Source organism: Carcharhinus amblyrhynchos, chromosome 8 (assembly GCF_965287045.1).
Source record: "Carcharhinus amblyrhynchos chromosome 8, sCarAmb.v2.hapA, whole genome shotgun sequence".
Classification (NCBI taxonomy): Eukaryota; Metazoa; Chordata; class Chondrichthyes; order Carcharhiniformes; family Carcharhinidae; genus Carcharhinus; species Carcharhinus amblyrhynchos.
The window spans coordinates 113933901-113957353 of NC_137331.1; the positions used below are offsets into that span (position 1 = coordinate 113933901).

Genomic DNA, 23453 nt, shown 5'->3' on the forward strand with positions numbered 1-23453 from the left:
ACAATCTCAATTTACAAAATAATGATTGGAATGCGAATCATTACAGGTATTCAAGTCTTAAAGGCACAGACAATGTGAGTGGAGAGAGCGTTAAGCACAGGCTAAAGAGATGCGTATTGTCTCCAGCCAGAAAAGTTAGTGAGATTTTGCAACCCCAACATTGTCTACCACCCTGAATAAAACCTTAGACGCACCTGTAAGTCTGACATTCATGGATCTTCTCCTTGGGAGGTCTTGCAGCTCCAGCAGTGACCACTACTGAATTCTGATGGTGTTGGGACTACTCAGCTGCCAAAAGCTCTCACTGGCATTCCCTGAGGGATGAAAGTCCCTCTCTCAGCTTGTTAAGACCATCCCCAGCAGCCTTTTTAAAAAAAAAGTTGACCAGCTCAAGACTAACTTTTCGACTGGAACAGTGACCAATACAACCACCGCATCCCCCCCAGCTCCCCACCCCAACCACCACCCTGTAAAATTCATCCCTTTATCTACAATTTTTTCTCTCCTATAGTTAGAACATAGAACATTACAGCGCAGAACAGGCCCTTCGGCCCACGATGTTGCGCCGACCAATTAAAAAGCAATGACCCTCTAACCTAAACCAATCCCTTTCCATCCATAAACCTATCCACGGATCTCTTAAACACCCCCAAACTAGGCGCATTTACAACTGCAGCAGGCAGGGCATTCCAATCCCTCACCACCCTCTGGGTAAAGAACCTACCACCCTGAATAAAAGTTATCTTACCTAGTTACCTAGTTATCTAATTCCCAAGATTACTACAGGATTCCTGTGCATCTCGTTATCAGGCATTTCATTCCAAATCCTAACTTTTAAGTGTGAATCACATTGCTGTGGGTCTGGGGTCACATGTAAGCAGATTCCCTTCCCTAAAGGGTATTAGCAAACCAGATGAATCTTTACAACAATCAACAGTGATTTCACGGTCACTCTTAATATTTTAATTCCAGATTTTTTTTAAATTCAAATTTCACCATCTACCATTGTAGGATTTGAACCTGGGTCCCTAGAGCATTATCCTGCATTTCTGGATTACTAGCCCAATAACAATACCACAATACCACAGAAAATTTGCATTTATATATCATCATTCATGAATACTGGGCACCCCAGAGTGCTTGACAGCCAAAGGTATACTTTTGGAATGTAGTCAGTTATAAAGTGGACAGCTGATTTGCAAATAGCAATCAGCAACATAAGGACTAAACAATTTGTTTTGTGCAGTACCAGCGCTAACTCTTTTTCTCTTCCATTCAGGTGTGAAGGAATGGAAGCTCAAACAATTTATTGATAGCAATGCCCACCTAGAGCCCTCCACCCTTTCCTATCCCTCTGACTCCATCTCTTCTTCTAATCTCAGTTCTTGCTGTGTATTTACCTGACCTTCTTTCTCTAATGCTGAATGTTCTCTGCACAACAACTATTCAGTTTCATCCCCTTATGCCCTCACCTTAATGAATTTCGGGCTCGACACGATGCTGAACTTTGTCATTTTTGACAGCATGCTCACTTCTTTTGGGCAGGAATCTTCCAATCGTTCAACAGATCCTGTCATACACCTCCTGTATTCTCCCTCTATCTGGCCCTTTCCCTCAGGCACCTTACCTGCTCTAGATCTTTTCATTGTCATGTCAATAGTTATCACTGACCATCTTAATTTCTTTGCCTCTTCTGACCCACTCCAATCTGTCTCCTTCTGAACTTGCTGCACTCCGTTTTCTCAGGTCCAATTCTGATTTTGTTATCAAACCTGCTGTTTTCTGGCTTACCTCCTTCCCAAAATCCATAAACAGGACTGGCTTGGGAAGCCCATAGGTTCAGGCTATTCCTGCCCACATTTTCTTCTCGCTATGACTCCATTCTCTCTCCTTTTGTCCAGCCTCGGTCCACTGACATTCATGATTCCTCTGATGCCCTATGACATATTAACAATTTCCTGTTTCCTTACCATAAGCATATCCTCTTCACCATGAAGATCAAATGCCTCTACACATCCATCCTCCACCAGGCTGGTCTATTGGCTCTCTGTTTCTTCTTTGAACAGAAGCCCAAATAATCATCCACCACTATTCTCTTCTGCCTTGCTGAACTTGTTCTCTTACTGAACAATTTCTCCCTTAACTTGTCTTACTTCCTCCAAATGGCTACGAACGTCCACACAGGCCCCAGTTACAAATGTCTTTTTGTGGGCTATGTGGAACATTACTTTTTCCAGTGTTGCAGAGGCCCCCTTCCACATTTTTCTGGTACGTGGATGACTGTATTGGTGCTGCTTCATGCCACCATCTGGACCAGGAAGCCCAGCAACTTCCACAGGTGGCTCACACCCTGCATCAATCAGATCATTCTGATGATGCTACTTCCAAAACCATGCTTTTGACATGTCTTCCTCTTTCCTGAGCTGAGCTTTTACTTCACTGGCTGACAAACCTTCATGTTCACCCCATCTCCCATGGGAGATGGGTGGCATGGTAGCACAGTGGCTAGCACTGCTGCCTCACAGCACCAGAGACCCGGGTTCGATTCCCAGCTTGGGTCACTGTCTCGGTGAAATCTGCACATTCTCCCCATGCCTGCATGGGTTTCCTCCAGGTACTCCGGTTCCCTCCCACAGTCCGAAAGACATGCTGGTTAGGTGCATTGGCCATGCTAAATTCTCCCTCAGTGTGCCCATACAGGCAACTAGGGGATTTTCACAGTAATTTCATTGCAGCGTTAAAGTAACTGTACTTGTGACACTAATAAATAAACTTTAAACCATAATTTTACCTCAACCCTTCTGCTTTTCCCAGAATTATGATAGGGTTTCCTTTATCCTCACTTTTCACCCCACCAGTGTCCACTTTCAAAGGATCACCTTCCATCATTTCCATAAATTCCAGCGTGATGCTGCCACCAAACACATCTTCCCCTCACCTTCAAAATCACACCCCCCTGCCGTGCCCACTGCGGTTAGCATTCCAAAGGAATGCTGTGACACCCTGGTCCACTCCTGCATCGCCCCCAACTCCTCATTCACCTTCCCATCAATCGCAGAAATTGTAACACCTGCCCGTTGAGCCTCTCACCATTCAAAGCTACAAACCACAAACACTCCTTTTCATTTGCACCTCCTTCAGTTTAGTCTATTTAACTCACTGCTTACAATGCAATCTCTTCTGCATTAGGTTGACTAAATAAAGGTTGGGTGACTGCTTTTGCAGAATACCATTGGTCAGACAACAAAGATGACCCCAACCTTGGCTTCCACCTATCCCTGACCTTCTATTTTTCTCCATTTCTCTTCAGCAGTATAAAACCCTTCACATTTCTCCCTCTCTTCAGCTCTAAAAAAGAGCCATCCAGATTCAAAACATTAACTTCTGCTTCTCTCTCTCCACATATGCTGCCAGACCACAATAGCATAAGAAACAGGAACAAGAGTTGGCCATGCAGCCCCTCAAGCCAATCCACCATTCAATAGGATCATGGCTGATCCGACCAACATTCCTCACATCCATTTTCCTGCCCTTTCCCTGCAACCCTTGATAGATTTTTGATCAGTAAGTGTTTCTGTCTCAGCCTTAAATATACACAAAGGGCGGAATTTTATGGCCTCGCTCATCCTGAAACCATAAACTCCTGCCTGAGGTCAACGGACCTTTCCATGGTCCGCCCCTCATCCATTCTGATTCCCGTGGCAGGTGGGATGGTCAAATTCCGGCCAAGGACTCTGCCTCCATAGCTAAGTTCCAAAGACTCACAACCAACAGAAGAAATTCCTCTTCATCTCAGTCTCAAATTAGCAATCCTTTTGTTCTGAAACCATGTTCTCTGGTCCTAAACTCTCCTATGAGGGAAATCATCCCCTCAGCATTTACCTGTCCAGCCCCTGGCACTGTGAGGCAGCAGCGCTAACCACTGTGGAACAGATTGATATAAATCTGATTAACAATAACATATAGTGTTCTGGGGGATAGTATGGGTAAAAGGCATTATTGTGTCCACTCAGCCACAATCGTATTGAATGGATAGTCTTAACGGGCTGAATGGCTGACTTCTGCTCCTATGTTCTTATTTAATAGATGCGAGCTTGAAAAAAAATTCAACAAGCAATCATTCAGTTCCAAAGGACAGTCAACACTATTATTATTATCATAATTCAAGCAACTAAAATAGAACAAGAGCAAGTGGAAGTAGGAGTTGGGCACATAAAGCACCTCAAGTTTGTTCCGCAATTCAATAAGATCATGGCTGAACTTCTGCATCAATATCTCTTTCAACTCAATCATCAAATCCATGTATTTCCTAACCGACTCATTAACTTAACTTAACCTGAGCATCCATCCGCAGGCCTTGGAGGATTAAAACCGCTCAGAATTTTGTTTCATAGAAACATAGAAAATAGGAGCAGGAGGAGACCCTTCAGCCCTTTGATCCTGCTCTGCAATTCATTATTATCACAGCAGATCACCAAACTCAATATCCTGATCCCTAAATGTTTCAATAGATTACCCTTCATTCTTCTAAATTTCAATGATTAGAGCCCAACCTATTTAACCTTTGCTCATAAGACAATCCTTCCACACTGAGGATCATCCTTGTGAATCTTCTTTGAACTGCCTCCAATGAAATATAGGGATGGATTCTCCCAGTCAAATTCAAAGTGTCGAATTCATGTAGAAACTGGAGTAAATCACACTTTTCTTTTCCAGCGGGAGTTTAGAAATTAATCTCTCACACCCTGTGCATGATTCACATTAAGATGCTGGGGGCAGGCCTATCCCCACTGAGAATCTGGCAGCATTGTGCTGAGCGGGCCATTGCGCATGCACCGATCTGTCAGCACCGAGATAGGTGCACATGCAGTGGCTCCTGTCTGCCAGCCTCCACATTGCTGGCCCCTCCACTCTCCCCACGGTCTGATCACTGCCCCCCCGCCCGCCATAACATGCCTGGCCCAGCCCCGATCACCCCGCCCCAACTGCTGGCCTCCCTCCTTCTGTCACTCAGATCAAGTGCAGAGTGGCAGCGGGATCCTCCACCAATCATTCCCCCCCCACAGAGGCCCTGCCCCCTTGGCTAGCAGGCACGGAAATTTTAGCCACAGGCTTACTATGCTATTTAAAATATATTTAAGTTACCTTTCACACATATTATGCAGCTCTGCGAGGTGCTGACAGTGCCAGAAATCTGGTCCTGGGTGATGCATGGAGGCCCAACACTAGACTATAAAAGCAGCACAGCAGGATGGGAGAATCACAGTATTCCAGATGTGGTCTCACCAGTATCTTGTACATTTGCAGAAAGATTTCCCTACTCTAATACCCTAACCCCCCTTGATAGGAAGGCTAATGAAGTATTGGCCCTATGACTAGCTGTTGCACCTGTGTGTCACCTATGTTTCATGCACACATACCCCCAAATCTCTGTGTTACAGCTTTCTGCAAATTGTCCCAATTAAAATAACTGTTCTTTTAATGTTCCTTCCAAAATGAACAACTTCACATTTTCCAAAATTATACTCCATCTGCTAACTTTTTGCCAGCTTACTTAATCTATCAATATCTCTTTGTAAACTGTTTGTATCCTTCTCACAATTTGCCCGACCACCTATTTTTTGTGCTGTCTGCAAATTTGGCTACAGTCCATTACTTCCAAATCATTAATATATATCGTAAACAGTTGTGGTCTCAGCACTGATCCCAATGGAACCCCACTGGTTACAGCTCATCAACTTGAAAAAGAACCCCTTATCCGCACTCACTGGTTTCTGTCCATTAGTCAATTGTCTATCCATATCAACATACTATCCCCAATACCAAGTGCTCTTATGACTTGAACTTTTGTGAAGTGGCTTGTTGAACACCTTTAGAAGTCCAAATGCAACATATTAACTGGTTCCCCTCTATACACTATGCTGATTTTTCCAGCATTTTGTTTTTTAACTTGTTAATTGTGTCAACATCCTGGAGAAAGGTGGTGAGAACACTAAATTCCACCCTTGGAATGGGCTGACACTCAAAAGTGTACACTTGTGTGCAGTTCACAATCACAATTTCAACCATTTTAACTACTACGTAAACAGAAAACATATGTACGCTCATAAGTAGTGTGTTTCGCGATCCTAGATATATTGTTGAGACTATTTTGTTAGAGGTGAAGTTCAAAAGCTTACTTATGAAAGCTAAAAGAGTAAAAATTTAAAAGTGCACAGGTATATTACCACTACCAGTTTAATTATCTCAAGATGGTTAGGGAATCAGGTATTTTCTTTGAGCAATAGTCAAAGCAAAACTAAAAACTCTGATGGTGCGGATAGCCATAAATTTTGACCAACACCACAAGGGCATATCAACCTGCCACATGTTTAATGCTATAATAAATGCAATGCTGTATAAGAAAAGATTATGTTAATTTTAAGTTACTGTTGTTTTTAAGACAATATAATTCACAAGCATAGTTCTTCTAAGCCAAGACCCAATTGCTGGATGTTCGGTACACAGCTAAAGCTGAAAACTGATACTAATAATCATACAAAAAGACAAATGATGGATGTCTAGGAATATATTTTGAACCATAAGCTACAGACATATAAAATAGGAGTAGCTATTCAGCCCTCAAGTCTGCTCCACTATTCAATATGATGGCTGATCTGTCTGAGTTTCAAATTCCACATTCCCATCTACCTCATGACCTTTTGAGTTACTTGCCTAACAATAATTGATTTATTTCTGCCTTAAAAATATTCAATGACTCTGCCTACAGAGGCAGAGTTCCAAAGTTGCACAACCCTCTCATCTCTGTCTGAAAGGACAGCCCGTAATTTTCAAACAGTAGCCCTTAGTTGTGGATTGACCCACAAGAGGAAGCAGACTTTCCACAGCCACCTTGCAGTTCTGCACTGACCCACAAGGGGAAACATCCTTTACACATCCACCTTGCTGAGACCATTCTGAATTTTATATTTTAATTAAGTCAGCTCTCAATCTTTTAAACTCCCTTGAAAACAAGCCTAGACTGTCCAACCTTTCCTGGTAAGAAAACCCATTCACTCCAGAGATCAATTTAGTGAATCTCCTCCGACATGCTTACATCTTTCTTTAAATAAGGTGACCAAAACTGCACATAGTATCTGAGACTTGGTCTCACCAATGCCCTTTTTAACTGAAGCATAACATAACTTTTATGTCCCATTTGTCTTGTAATAAAAGATAGCCTTCCTGATTATATGCTATATCTGCATACCAACTGTTCGTAATCATACACTAGAACAACTAGATCCCTTTGCACCTTGGAATTACAGTCCTTCTCCATTTTGAGCGATCTTTTGTCTCTTTTATTTATTCTTCATGTCAAAGTGAACAACTTCGCAATTTCTGACATCATACTCCATTTGCCAGATTTTTGCCAATTCACTCAGCCTATATCCAACTATAATCTCCTTACATTCTCTTCATAACATACATTCCTATCTATCTTTTATTAATCTGCAAATTTAGCTACCATACCTTCGTGCCCTTCCACCAAATCATTAACATAAATTGTAAAAGATTGGGGTCCGAGCACAGATCCCTGCGAGAATCCACCTGTCACCATATTTTGAGTGACTTCCAGCAGTCTCTTAAAGCAAAACTGATTAGGTCACTCAAGGCTCAATAAATCTAAGCTGAATATGCATGGTACAAACTATACATATTTGTCTTTAAATTCACATTTAAGCCTGATTTGAATACTCAAGGGGTCTAATATCGGTTTTAGCTGAACACACTGAACAACTAAAAGTCGTCTGAGCCTATATTCAATCAAGATTTAACGTGCCATATCATAACATGAAATTTAGTTGTCATGTGGAGATACCGGCATTGGACTGGGGTAGGCACAGTGAGAAGTCTCACAACACCAGGTTAAAGTACAACAGTTTATTTGATAGCACGAGCTTTCATCACCCGATGAAGGAGCAGCGGTCTGAAAACTCATGCTACCAAATAAACCTGTTGGACTTTAACCTGGTGTTGTGAGACTTTTTACTATGAAATTTGGTGGTACAGAAGAGTTATCATTTGGCGAATTTCTCACCAAGATTTTTATTGTTGCATTAAAGGATATAGATGAGATACTGGTTTAACTGAGTTTTATACTCATTTTTCAGCCAAAGGTCCGGATTTTGAGTACATTGAAGAAATGTTGAAGTAATAATGAGTATTTTAAGTTGTAACCCCGTCTACAGGTGCAGCAGGTGATCAAGAAGGCGAATGGAATGTTGACCTTTATAGTGAGGGGGATAGAATATAAAAGCAAGGAGGTCTTGCTGCAATTGTACGGGGCACTGGTGAGGCCGCAACTGGAATACTGTGTGCAGTTTTGGTCGCCGCATTTGCGAAAGGATATATTGGCCTTGGAGGGAGTGCAGAGAAGGTTCACTAGGCTGATACCGGAGATGAGGGGGCTAGCCTATGAGGACAGATTGAAAAGACTGGGTCTGTACTTGTTGGAGTTTAGAAGGCTAAGGTGGGAACTTATAGAGACATATAAGGTAATGAAGGGGCTAGATAGGGTAGAGGTAGAGAGATTCTTCCTGCTTAGAAAGGATAGCAGAACTAGAGGGCACAGCCTCAAAATAAGGGGGGGGGGTGCAGTTTAGATCAGAGTTGAGGAGGAACTTCTTCACTCAAAGGGTGGTGAGTCTCTGGAATTCTCTGCCCATTGAAGTGGTGGAGGCTACCTCGCTAAATATATTTAAGTCATGGGTAGATAGGTTTCTGATAGACAAGGGAATTAAGGGTTATGGGGAGAAAGTGGGAAAGTCAAACTGATCCACTTCAGATCAGCCATGATCTTGTTGAATGGCAGGGCAGGCTCGAAGGGCTAGATGGCCTACTCCTGCTTCTATTTCTTATGTTCTTAAAGTCATTTTGATCGACGATATGCACTATATTCCCATCAGTGTACTTTCTTAAATTTTCCAATTGCTTAAAGTACTTTGGCTAGTGGTTGTGAAAAGTGCTATATAAATACAAGTCTTTGTTCTTTCGCTATTGAATAAGTTTTGTATAAAGCTATATAACCAGATTTGACAAGGATTGTTCCTGCAAAAAATGTCTGCATTTCATTCAATATTTGTAATATACCTCATACTGCCTCACACAATAGCAAAATAGTACTTTAATTGTATTACTGGGCGTAAAGAGTAATTTGGGACTGCAGCAGCACTCAAACCATAGCTTTGTATTCTTCTTTTACTCTAGTGCTGCATTTTTTGCACTATCCTTCTGGAACTAAGTTTTGTCAAACTTTGTTTACAGTTTACAAGTTTAAGTTCATAAAATTCCAAGCTATTACAACCAGCATCTAAATGAACACATCGACCTCACAGGCTTCTTCCCATCCTCCCTTTCTGCGCAATATATAACAACAGTTCTGTGATTAATATCCATTAACTATCCATAGTGTTCAAAGAAATTGCAAGATAAACTTGAAGAGACCAAATTATGCTTTAATGTAATACACACCTACAATTCTCCTTTAATATTTTAAATATAAAATTTACAAGAGTATACAAAACCAGCATAAACACAAGTTCAAAGCTGACACTCCAGGTTAGTACTGAGGGAGTGCTGCACTGTCAGGTGCGCTGTATTTTAGTTAAGCAGAGGTTCCATCTGCTTCTTTGGGTGAATGATTTCATGACACTATTTTGAAGAACAGGGAAGATATTCCTGGTATCCTGGACAACATTTATCCTTCAGTTAACATCACAGAACTGATTATCTGGTTATTATCACATTGCTCTTTGTGGAAGCTTGTAATTTCACTGTACTAAAACAGTTTCCAGTACTAAAACAGTGACTACATTTCAAAAAGTTTAATTGGCTGTAAAGTCTGGTGGTCATGTTATATAAATGCAGGTCATTCTTTTTATTGTATCCTGTTCACAGTCCTTGGTGCACATGTACATCAGTCACTGAAAATAAGTGTGCAGGTACAGCAGGCAGTAAAGAAGGAAAATGATACGTTGGCCTTGATAGTGATAATATTTGTGTATAGGATAGAGATGTTTTACTGTGATTGTATAGGACAGTGGAGAGGCCACACCAAGAGCATTGTGCGCAGTTTGGAAGCCCTTATCTGAGGAAGGATCTTCTTGCTATAGAGGGAGTACAGCGAAGGTTTACCAGGCGGTACCCTAGGATGGCAGGACTATCATACAAAATCAGACAAAGTCAATTAGAACTATATTCATTGCAGTCTACAAGAGTAAGAGGGGAGTCCAGAACATAGTTTGAGGATAAAGGGTAAACCTTTCAGGATTCAGGTGAAGAGAAATTTCTTCACCTAGAGAGTGGTAAATCTGTGGTATTCACTACCACAGAAAGTAGTTGAGGCCAAAATGTTGTACAATTTCAAGAAGGAATGAAATATTGTTCTTGGGGCCAAAAGGATCAAGGAATATGGAGGGAAGGCAGGATCAAGGTATTGAATTTGATGATCAACCATGATCATAATGCGAAGCAGGCACAAAGGGCCAAATCACCTACTATATTCTATGCATCGTGTGCTGAATATACCTCAGTTAATTCCACACAGAGTGGGTTTGAGAGGACTGGAACAAGAGTCATTTTTAGGTTAATACCTAGATGTGTTCAGAGATTCTATACTGAACTTGATCACAGAAGAAGTAAAAATAATTAACGAAATGGAATATTTTGCCTCACAAAGAGGCACAATGTTTTCACAAAATCTTTCTATAACAAGGGTGGTATCTAAAATTTGGATTACATTCCTAATCTGTAACAAATGCTTTAATTCATGTTTATTTTCCAATTTAGACACATAGCATAGATTCCGAACTTTTAGAAAAATATTTACTTTATCTTCTTGATGTTTGTTCAATTTTGTCCTGAGACAAAATATTCATCTTGACACATGAAATTTTATCTGAAAGGAATGTTTAAAAGCCTTCAGAATACATTACCACCATTTCAGTACAAAGAAGAATAATAAACAAGAGATGTACACTAAGATTTACTCATTTACAAATGGAACTATTTATGGGGTTTGAATAAAGGTTGAAGGGTGCGGATTTCATAACCATGGAAATTATAAATTAATTCTCTGGATGTTTCTTCCATAATCCTGAATGCATTTTGCACAAAAATCTTACCAAACTTTTGCTGAAATAAATAAAAATTGCAGATTATTCAAGGCCTGATAAGCAAATGCTTTAATGGATTAGTATAATTTAAAATGCATAATTTGTAGAGTACTTCATAAAGTTCACTCTAGAAACCATATCGTTGCAAATGGGCTGCATAAGAGTTTGTGAATATATTTGTTTTGAATATGTGACAGTACCCATGTGGCTACCTGGAAGATAATTAACATGAAAAGATTTTGAGTAATTAATTACTGGATGTTCCTCTAAAACAAACTCAGACTACATTACTTAAAGTCACCAGACGCATACAACTTTACTCCAGCATATATTTTTTCTTCATGTGCACGCAACATAACTTCCAAACGATGATAATGGGTGACACAATGGTTCGCACTGTTGCCACACAGCGCCAGGGACCTGGGTTTGATTCCCAGCTTGGGTCACTGCCTGTGAGGAGTTTGCACATTCTCCCTGTGTTCGTGTGGGTTTCCCCCAGGTGCTCCAGTTTCCTCCCACAGTCCAAAAGATGTGCAGGTTAGGTGCATTGGCCATGCCAAATTCTCCATCAGTGTACCTGAACAGGTGCAGGAATATGGCAATTGGGAGATTTTCACAGTAACTTCATTTCAGTGTGAATGTAAGCCTACTTGTAACTAATAATTTTTTTTTGTCTGTGTGGAATTTGCACGTTCTCCCTGTGTCTGCGTAGGTTTCCTCCAGGTGCTCCGGTTTCCTCCCACAGTCCAAAGATATGCAGGTTAGGTGAAATGGTCGTGCTAAATTCTCCATCAGTATCCACGAACAGGTGCAGGAATATGGCGACTAGGGGATTTTCACAGTAACTTGAACGCAGTGTGAATGTAAGACTTACTTGTGACTAAACAAACTTTAACTTTTTAAAAATTATTTCTAACTTCTGAGATCTGCCTCCCTCTTTTAAAACATATTATGAAATGCAACCTTATCAATGCAAAAGTACAATTCTAACTTCTGATGTAGAGTAACAATTAACGTCATCTTAATTCCATTGTGGACTGTGTATACTTCTGCCTCACCACTGCTGTAAAGTCAAAACAATCCCTGAGATAATGGAAGTCTTGATTTATAAAAAAGAGATACAGGTCAAGTGTTTGTATTTGTACATTACCATTCTAGCTCTGTCCTTTTGCACTAGACTTCATCTCACACTAGAATAGTCTTCCTTCAGTGTCTAATTCTGCCTGTTGTGGAAATACTAAGTATAGCATGGTATCTTACCAATTATATTTGTGGGCGCGAAATAAGCAATTGTGTGCAATTAAATTAAACATTTTCGAAATGAACCCAGCTTGGCATAAAAATCGCTGACCTGCTATCTCATATTGTTGTGCTTTGATTTTCTTTTCACTTCACCCTTCGGATCATTTCATTTTTACACCACAAGTTTCTGGAAATGTGGACTGTTAACGATCCGGCAATGAGTCTGGGGTCTCCTGAACTTCAGGTCAGAGTAGTCTATCAGCTAGGAAAGTTTTAACTCTGCACCCCCTCCTTTCCTTCTATGTCTGTATAGTGCGCAAGAAACAATACTTTTCACGGTATCCCAATACGTGACAATAAAATCAAAGTACTTTTAGAAAGTAAAGATTATGGGTTCGACAGGAAGAGAACGGTACGTAAGTGTTCATGTATTAACTGTAATATTGATCATGAGGAAATTTCCACCAGGAATCCCAAATTGTCAGCCGTCATGTTGAATTTAACACTAACTTTCTAAGCTGCATGCTAACGATTCCCATGTTTCTCTTATTCGTCAGGAACTTCATTCCAAAGGTAACTTCACCAAGTCACACGTTAATATTAGTGTGTGAATCACTCCTATTTAACAAAGATATATAAATAAATTCCATACTTTATGCAATGGGGAAACGGTGAAAGCAAAACTAGTAAAAGTACCTTTTTTTCAAAACATACATTTGATTATTTGTTTCTTGTTCTCTCGACTGCACCATCGGGAGTCAGGTTCACTCCCAGCTCCCTCTCTTTGTGTTTTAAAGGTATTCTTCGACTGCCAAATGTCAAGAGGCGCACAGAGAGAGGCGGTTGACGGTTGGCGCGGCGCGAGCTCATTCGAAATCTTCCCTTAGCCCAGGCGGTCGCTCCGAGGATCAGGGCGCAGAGACCCCCCTTCAGCACGCGCCAGCCCAGGGTGCACAGCACCCCCTCCCCGCCCTGCCCCCAGATTCCTCCAGCCCAGGGTGCACAGCCGCCCACTCCCCCCTCCCTCCCTCCAGCCCAGGCGGTCGCCCCGAGAATCAGGGCGCAGAGACCCCCCTCCAGCACGCGCCAGCCCAGGGTGCACAGCACCCCCTGCCCGCCCCTAGATTCCTCCAGCCCAGGGTGCACTGCCGCCCACCCCCCTCCAGCCCAGGCGGCGCAGCCTCCCCGCAGCTTCTTCCAGCCCGGGCGGTGCAGAGCCTCCCCTCGGCTCCCTCCAGCCCAGGCGGCCGCCCCGGGACCAGGCGCGAGCGCGGGGGAAAAGCAGCACGTGCGCTCACCGCGCCCAGCACGAGGAGGCAGCCTGCAAGCACACACCTGGGCGCGATTGCAAGCTCTGCTACTCTCCCCTTGCCGAATATTAAGCACCAGCTTCTCACAGGCACAAAATGCAGTGTTTCTTTTTTTTTCTATTACGAATTGCAACGGCAACAGACGACGTTTCTCCAGCTGCGAGCGGCGCGTCGCCGTCTCATCTGGAAATCCTTAAGTGCAGAAAGGTAACGGTTCCCCGAAATATGCTGAATGCGTGACTTTGCAGCGAGAAGGATGTTTATTTAAACTAGCTCGCTGGACGTCTGGATTTCTACCTGCTGCATTCCGGACAAGTGTAGTAAAAGGTGACAGAAAAAAAGGCAGTAATGAAGCAATCTCACACAAACCGCGTTAAGAGACTTTTAAAAAAAACATAAAACCCAGATTTTCCAGTCTTGTGTGTCACTTTTGCTAACACTTTGTGAAATTGGGAGTTGAGCCAGTTCGTGTTTGGCCAGCGGTATAGCGCTTTTCTTTGGTCAGAAAAATCGATGGAATGAATGGACACTAAGAAGTGAACGTTGACTTGGTAACATCAAAACGCATGTAACAGACAAACGTGAAAACTGCTGGGGTGATGGTTTACCGAACTGAAATTTTAAGAAATCGGCAGGTAAGAACGCAAAGTCAGACCTGGCAACTCTTTTTTTAACTACAAATTGACCCAAGGACGTTGACCGTGAAACCAATGCGCTTGGGCGGTGAAGTTTACAGTCACTCGCAATAATGTAGCTCTGGACCGGATTGATGTTAGTTCCCCAGGCCAGTGGGGCAAAAGGTGAGGGGGGTGGGGGGGAGGTGGGCTGGCGATCCGACCCTTCCCCCATTTGGCAGCAAGGAAAAAGGATAGAAGGGTCAGGCGAGGGATACACTTCACCGGCATCCGACCCGAGCCGATGGTCTCTCCTCACGCCCATTACAATGAAACTTTTGAAGCAGTCCCGAAACCCGTCTGACTGCAACCCTGTTCCCCTTTTTTATTTTTCTATCCCAGACCTCAACCACACTGGCAGCTTCAGATCAAGAGCCATTCATTCCTCTCTCGACTTGTCATTTAAACTACTCGGTTTCATTCTGCCCCCTGACAGGTTGCTCCCCAGCTTAAAAAAGAAGTCCATTTCATTTTTCAAACCATCCACATTCCTTGCCCTGGAATAAGCTTCCCTGTATTGCTAAACTCTGAACAAAATAATCCGCAATTGTAGTTGTACCCGTTTGTATTTTTGCTTGGTGCATTTTTTTTGTTTATTTTTAAAAAGTGGGGGAAACGCATGACTTCGTCTCAGTCGCGCGTTGACATTTACCTTCGCCTTATGAGAGTGATAGACATGGATAAATACACCTGATCGATTGCAAAACAGCTTCCTGTTGGCGATCATTATTTCTAAAATGCATTCTCAAAGTACGTTTTAAATGAACGAAAAAAAATCGATTATACGTGTGAGGTTTTGCCCCTCTCATGCTGTAAATTCTGTCATGCACTCACTTTCATGTCTTTTAGGTCATACATCTGTCTAAAAGCGCAATATTGCAGCAATATGTTATTACGGCCAATGGCTAGCATGTGAAAGCAATGATGAACTTGGCCCAGAGAATTTAAAAACAATTTCAAAACCGTATTATCATTGATTTCAGATGATGCGTCGGTTTGTGGAGTTGGCATCCATAGGGAGAAAGAAAAATATGCACCAGAAATGCCCCTCGGTCTAAAAAAACACCAAGAGTTTATTTTCCTTATCTGAAAGCATTCTTACCGGCAACTAAACAGACGGGAAGGAGCAATCTGAAGATCAGCCCACACACCACTTCTGAAGCCATCGCGAGTAGAGATAGATGGCTCTCTTCTCAAATAGGCAGAGGGTGTTTAAATACTTGTTGGCCGCACCGAACCGCTTATCATTCAAAATGTACACAAATCCCAGTCAACTGCAGGTCTGGCCTCGTCCAAATTCAAAGCAACCTTAGCATGGTGCCCTCGTGAACTTATTTCAATCTACCCACCGCAGCCGGAAAGTCTCAGAAGGTTGCTGGCATCGCCGGAATAGCCCATCAAGTACCAGCTGATCTGATGGGAGGCAAATTAATTTTCATGAGATAAAGCCCGGGGGGGAGGAATCTAGAAACGACGATCCGGCAAGCAAATTCCGCCTTCTTTCGAAGTTGTCCTTTTATTTATTTTCAAAAGCAGTTTTATGCATCAATTCTTTTTCTTAAAAAAAAGGCAACGATGCGACGGAACGGCTTGCAAGAAATGATCCAGCGGCGAACTGGTTTTCAATTTTCCAGCAAGCGGGGACTTCACAAACTTCTGCTGTTAAATCCCGTGGCTTGTATGACTCATCGCTAAAGCAGAATCGGAGCCCAACACGTTTCACTGATGGTGCTTCTGGACTGGCTTCTCTTTTTTTTCATCCATGAGGATTAACATCTGCAACACGAATGCAAGGGGCACTCCACTACCGACGGTCTCTATTTCATTCGTTGCTTTGTGATCCCCTTGACTTTTCTTTTAAAAGAAATGATCTTTTCAGAAGATTCTTTCTCTTTTTTTTGAAAACCAGATGCGCGTGGGTGCGTTCTGTGACAGGCTGAAATGCAATGAATGTGTTTTAAATCCCGCTGATACAGGGTTGAAATTTCAGCCTTCCTGCGCTGCCCCTCGCTGGTTTCTGGCTTCCAGCTGCTCTGCTCACATCTGACTGAACTACCTTCAATGAAACTTTGTCAAACCAATTCCCACCGCCTCCTTCCGTGATTGACATGCAAGTCGACCATTCACAAAGGGAGACGATGCGTGTGGACAGAGTATGAGAGAGAGAGGATAAAGTACTGCTTGGTATATTGGAATAAAAGCCAATCTTTACAACTGAGGATGGAGTGTGGAAACTCTTCTTTCTTTCATTGCACCCAGCGGGACAGTGGAGCCACTTGCAAACACCATGAACGCAATATTTAAAAAAAAGCGCAGCAATGATCTTTTTACGATTTAAAACAGTTGAGAACATTGCTGGAAAGAAAATTCGATGTATTAAACGATGCTACAAATTCTCTATTAAAAAGAGATTGAGACTTTATTCATGGTCGTCCATTTTTTAAATCCTTACATAGATAAAAACTAATCTTTAACAGAAACTCATCTTGACAGTTACTTTATTTGTGGGTTGGATTTTTTTTAAATCACACGCCAACTATTTATTTGGTACGTAATATATGATCTATGACACAATCGCTGGAGGAAGAAAGCGATGTATTTAAAGTTGATTTAAATCAGTTTCTACTCGGAATGCCAGGTTTGTAAAACGACACAAAGAGAGAGAATAAAAGATACAAAAATAAAGACGTTGTATTCGAAAAATATCAGAGCGATCTTTGTTTACCTATATTTATTTGCTGAAGCAATATAAGACTGATGTGACCTTTCAAAACAAAAAAAAGTAAGCAAAATGTAAGCAAAAGTAAGCAGCTTTTTCTATTTTTCGGATCCTCGTCTAGTTCCACGTAGCGTTTTCTTCAGGTGCAGATCTTTGGGGGCAGTTGGTCATACGCCCAATGCCTGGAGACAGAAAGATCCACGGACTTTATTGACTACCATTTAACTTTTTTGCTCGCGGAAATTTTTTTGGAATTCACAATGTTATTTCCTTAGAAATTGGAAACAAGTCTTTTAGCATTGTTAACAGGAAAGGGATCCACCTGGAATATCCTGAACACTGGACGATTTTCCGTTTAAATAAAACACAATCATTTTTTGGAAGTATTTTTTGGAAAGGAGTTGGATTTGAAAAAAAGAAGCGACATCCGTTCCTCAGTGTCAATGTTGACTTTTATTGAAAACGTCCATTGGAGGGTCAAGGCGTCTATGCGTCAGTTCTGCAGATGGCAAATGAACCCACCAATTGATCTACTGATTGTTTTCCTCTGATATGTTTATTGAGAAATATCTTATTATTTTTAAATAATAATTTAAAACATTATTTTTAAGCTCTTCAAATTATTGAAACATTCTTCAACAGTAGAAATTCCAGTTACAGTAGCAGATAATATAAATCATAACAGAAATATGAGCTATTCAGTGTTACTGCAATAGAGAAGGCTCTGCATTTCCTTTACATGCCAAAGATTTAATTATTTATTACATCTATGTGCAGTTGTTAAAGCATATTAACATTAAATAGTTGTAGATCTAATGGCCCATTGCACGTAAAGGTAGCAGACAGTGACTAATTTCCACAAAATTGGCCAGTCATCCAGTTTGCCAGCTGCCACCTAATTATTACAATTTTGTGATGTGATGGGAAAGGCTGCATCATTAAGTAACCAAGCAATCAGCTCCAGTTAATAGTTGGCAATAGTGAAACTGCTGAAAATTCTGGACAATACATTAGGTGATTGAGCCAGTCACCAACAATACAATCATTATTATGCAGGAGTCACCTAATAAAAGATGAAAATATTGCATACGAACATAGTTACATGAGTGTATGATTGATAGTCATTTATTTGAGATTAGATAACTATCTAAAAGAGGGTTCATTATTTAACTGACAGTAAAATGTTAGGACTACTGGTTTAATTGATACATGAGATCATGTGAAATTCCAGAACTAGGCAAGTCAGAAACATTTGGTAACACTCGCAGAACATATGGATATGATTAGTGAATAAACCAGGAGATGCATGCCAACAACATAGATTATAGAATAAATAATAACTTAAGAACACAAGAAATATAAGAATGAGTATGCCATTCAGCCTGTCATTCTGCTACTAATTTAAACCCTGTCCAAGCATTCCAGTTTAATATCACAAATAAGGACAGGAGTGGACTCTTAATCATTTAACAATCTTCCTTTATTTAACACTTTCAGTACCAAATTCAAACTTACAACAGTTGCAACACTTTTACTGAACATTAACTCTTAACTGAACTTTAACTCTTCGCTGAACGTTGGCTCTTTAACTGAACATTCTCTCTAATTGTTTAACATTAACTTTAATTCTTTAACTGAAAACAGGTACTACCCAGTTTAGAATGAAATGGCCGGGTCCATTCTCAATGTAGAATATCCTCATGGTCCTTCTCTGATGTTCTTCAGGACATTTCTTGTGATTGTTGATCTCTAGAGTTATCGCTAGTGACGAAGGACTGCGCATCTCTTTTACCTACAAATTATTTCAACTTTTTCAGTTTTTCTAGCACCCAGCCAAAGGTGTAACTGGAAACCGATCACATTGCTTGACCAGCCAATGGAATTACTTTTACACCATTATACTTGATCCAGATAGCATGCAGCTCACATAGAACCCTTAAATCTCGGTGCCATAGAGTTCAGCTCAAACTAAACAACTTCCCATTTTGGTCAACACAGGAAGTGTCAGGCCAGACCACAGCAAGAACAACTTTACGACCTGCATCTGTTTTCAATTATAAATTGACCGAAAATCCCAGCATACTTAATTCTCAGTCACCATTGCTTTTTAAAGCTAATGTTGCCATTATTGTTGTTGAAATCATTGTTGTAGTCATTCTTTCTTCATCCACAAGCCCTCTATGCTTGTTCTGCAATTCAATGAGAGCTTGCTGACCTACCTGAACTGCAACTTCCGAATTATATGCATCCGCCCTTGATTCCCTTAGTACCTAAAAATCTATCAAGCTTTATCTCAAATATAGTTAACAATTCAACAACGACAACACTCCTGAGTTGGAGAATTTCCAAAGTTCACTCAGAGAAGAAATTTCTCCTCATCCCAGTTGTAATTGGCTTACTCCTTATTCTGCTATTTTAACCATTATTTCTTGACTCCCCAGCCAGGAAAAACATTCTCCCTACAGCTATCCTGTCAAACCTCTGAAAGGAATGTTACAATTCTTCAATTCTTTTAAATCTAAGCGATATAGCCCTAGCCTATTCAATTTATTCTTATAGTACAAGTACATCATCCTAGAAATCAGTCCAGTGAACCAATTGCAGCCCCTCTAAGTAAAAGTATATCCAAGTATATCCTTCCTTAGGCAAGGAACTGTAATCTGTAAACCAGGTGTGATCTTACCAAGGTTTTTACTGTTACACTCCGTTGTTAAAAAAAGTACAACATTTTTCCTAATTGCTCACCGTATCCCCAAGTTACCTTTCTGTGATTCCTTTACAAGGAGGTCACCCTGCTCCCTTTGAATACCAACATCTCTCACTCAATGGGGAAAATGACCATTCATGCCGGTGAGACTTTCTGGTCCCGCTGCAATGAATGGAGATTTGGCTGAGTGTGAAATTCTCCATCTTTGCTCACAATAGCTGTGGGGCATGAAAATTCTGATCGATATCTCTGTCTCCCATTGTTTGAAAAGAAGTGTTGTACTTTTCTGAGTAAAGTGGAAAATGTTACAATTCTTCATATTATGATCTGTCTGCCACATCTGTCCACTTCATTAACTTGTCTAACTTCTCTTGCTGTCTCTTTATATCCTTCTCAGACCTTACCACCTAATGTTGTCCCCTCAGCAAATTTGGATACATTTTCTGCTCCTGATTGCATCAGGTGGGTCCAGCGACAGAGAGGAAAATACTGCAAGAACTGCAAAGTCGTGTGTTATGTTGGCGTAAGTACAAGATGACATCAGTGACAGGGTGCATTTCCTGACATTCAACATTGGGCATATCATTTAAATACATTAACATAATTATCAGGTCCCTGCACCTGAATCAACCCCTCCTCCCCACACCCATCAAAAATATGTTTATATCAGCATGATGGCAGTATGGCATGAATCATCACTGGCTTCTCAAGGTGTGCACCTGGCAAGCAGACTCCTGGGTGAGTACAAGCATATGCAGCGCTTAGGGGGTGGGGGGAGAGGGTTATACTAGAGTGAACTCCTTTGCTCTCTCTACACTGAGGCCACCTTTAAAAATGGTGCCCCAATCCTCAGCTGACTAAGTTGCAGGTGGGGTGGGTGAATCAATGGTCATCCCGCCAGCAATATATGTGGGATATGCCCTTTCAGGTTTTATTTTCAAAGTTCTGGACTATACAGCAGAGAAAGCCACCAATGCTGTAAACACCACTTTTCCCACCCAACATCAGCTTTTGCTGATTTCTGGGGAAATCTCATCCATTACATTCAGTTTCTGATCTAAGTTACTGATCTAGATTACAAATACCTGAGGCCCAAGAACTGAACCTTGCAGTATCTCAGTAGTTTACAGATAATATTCAATTTTCCCAACAATATACAAGGTGACAGTAACATAGAACAGTACAGCACAGTACAGACCCTTCGGCCCTCGATGTTGTGCTGAGCTCTGTCCGAAGCCAAGATCAAGCTATCCCACTCCGTATCATTCTGGTGTGCTCCGTGTGCCTATCCAATAACTGCTTGAAAGTTCCTAAAGTGTCCAACTCCACTGTCACAGCAGACAGTCCATTCCACATCCCAACCACTCTCTGAGTAACGAACCTACCTCGGGCATCCCTCCTATATCTCCCATCATGAACCTTATAGTTATGCCCCCTAGTAACAGCTACATCCACCTGAGGAAATAGTCTCTGAACTTCCACTCTATCCATCCACCCCTCATCATTTTATAAACTTCCTCCACTCTAAAGAGAAAAGCCCTAGCTCCCTCAACCTTTCCTCATAAGACCTACCCTCCAAAGCAGGCAGCATCCTGGTAAATCTCCTCTGCACTCTCTCCAGTGCTTCCACATCCTTATAGTGAGGTGAGCAGAACTGCAACAATATTCCAAATGCGGTCTCACCAAGGTCCTGTATAGTTGCAGCATAACCCCATGGCTCTTAAACTCAAACCCCCTGTTAATAAACGTTAAAACACCTTCTTCACGGTTCCATCCACTTGAGTGGCAACCTTCAGAGATCTGTGGATATGAATCCCAACATCTCTCTGTTCCTCCACATGCCTCAGAACCCTGCCGTTGACCCTGTAATCCGCATTCAAATATGTCCTACCAAAATGAATCACCTCACACTTTTCAGGGTTAAACTCCACCTGCCATTTTTCAGCCCAGCTCTGCATCCTATCAATGTCTCTTTGCAGCCTACAACAGCCCTCCACCTCATCCACTATTCCACCAATCTTGGTGTCATCAGCAAATTTACTGACGCACCCTTCAGCCCCTCCTCCAAGTCATTGATAAAAATCAGAAATAGCAGACGACCCAGCACTGATCCCTCTGGTACACCGCTGATTCAATACTGATTCAAAATATTGCAGATTCCATCCTCTCTCCAGAACCTTGACCACATAGTCTAGATATTTTCTGAATTCATTTATGGATGTGGGCATCACTGACTAAGCCAGCATTTAATGTCCATCTCAAGTTGCCCTTAAAGATGGTGGTGAGCGTCCTTCTTGAACCAGCGAAGTCCCTAAGGTGAGATCCACCTACAGTGCTGTTAGAGATGGAATTCCAGGATTTTCACCCACTGACAGTGAAGGAAAGACGAAATATTTCCAAGTCAGGATGGTGAGTGACTTGAAGGGCACCTTCCTGGGAGTCATGTGCTCAGTTATCTGCTGCTCTTGTCCTTCTAGATAGTAGTGGTTGTGGGTTTGGAAGGTGCTGCTTAAATAACCTTGGGATGAGTTTCTGCAGTGCATCTTGAAGACGGTACACACAGCTGCCATTGTTCATTGGTGGAGGGATTGAATGTTTGTGGAAGGGGTAGCAATCAAATGGGCTGCTTCGTTCTGGATGTGCTGAGCTTTTTGAACAGCATTGGTGATGCACTCGTCCAGGCAAGTGGAGAATATGCCATTACACTCCTGACAGGCTTCCTAGGGTCAAGAGATGAGTTACTTAGAATCATAGGTTCATGCAATGTAGGAGAAGCTCTTCGGCCCATCGAATACACCGACACAAGAAACACCTGACTTCCCACCTAATCCCATTTATTTGGCCCATAGTCTGGAATTTTATGATGTGCCAATTGCTCATTTAAGCACTTTTAAAGGATGTGAGGGAACCTCTTTCACGTCTTGCTGAAGGATTCCTCACCTTTAACTTGCTCTGGTAGCTACAGTATTTACTTAGCCAGTCCAGTTCAGTTTCCGGTCAATGGTAGCGGGATAGCGGGAGATTCAATGATGGTAATAATGCCATTGAATGGCATGGGGTGATGGTTAGACCCTCTCTTGCTAGAGTTGGTCATTGACTGGCATTTGCATGGTGCTAGGGACCAGATTAGAAACTCCAAAGTATATTATGAAGTTAGTCTAGACCCCACATTTTTAGCATTAGGGCAAGCATAATGTTTTTCTTTCAGAATGATTCGATAGACCCACTAGGAAGTTTTTATTCAAACAAACTTTATTTAACAACACAGTTAGACTATAACAAAAAGAATTAGCATAACTTTTATCAATTAAAATACTTAAACATGACAAAGTATATTTCATAACAGCTAACTATCTCTATGGTTCCAATATAAGCAATAATCCCATAGGCATTAATCCTACTTCTGAATCAATTAGCACCAAAAACAGATAAGCTCATGTGGATGCTAGATTTCCAGCCCTTTAGCCCATCTGGACAGAAACAGAAAGATACCTGTCTTCTGACTCCCATACAACAGTTTCCAGAGAAAGATCTACCTTCCAGCAACAGACCTTTAGTGAACGAGACTTATTTTCTGGCAGATCTCAGTCTTCAGACATATATAAGGCATTGGTGAGGCCGAATTTAAAGTATTATGTACAGTTT

The 23453-nt window shown here is 41.6% G+C and overlaps 1 protein-coding gene across 1 annotated transcript in view; it reads right to left on the bottom strand.

The window, feature by feature from the left end:
- The window catches only part of LOC145346843 (piezo-type mechanosensitive ion channel component 2-like), an 895380-nt gene extending 879832 nt beyond the window's left edge, over window positions 1-15548 (bottom strand). The window contains exon 1 of the mRNA XM_080194667.1: window positions 15485-15548. Within this exon, the coding sequence (XP_080050793.1) occupies window positions 15485-15548 (64 nt within the window). The remainder of the gene's footprint in view (window positions 1-15484) is intronic.
- Between the last annotated feature and the right edge of the window lie 7905 nt (window positions 15549-23453).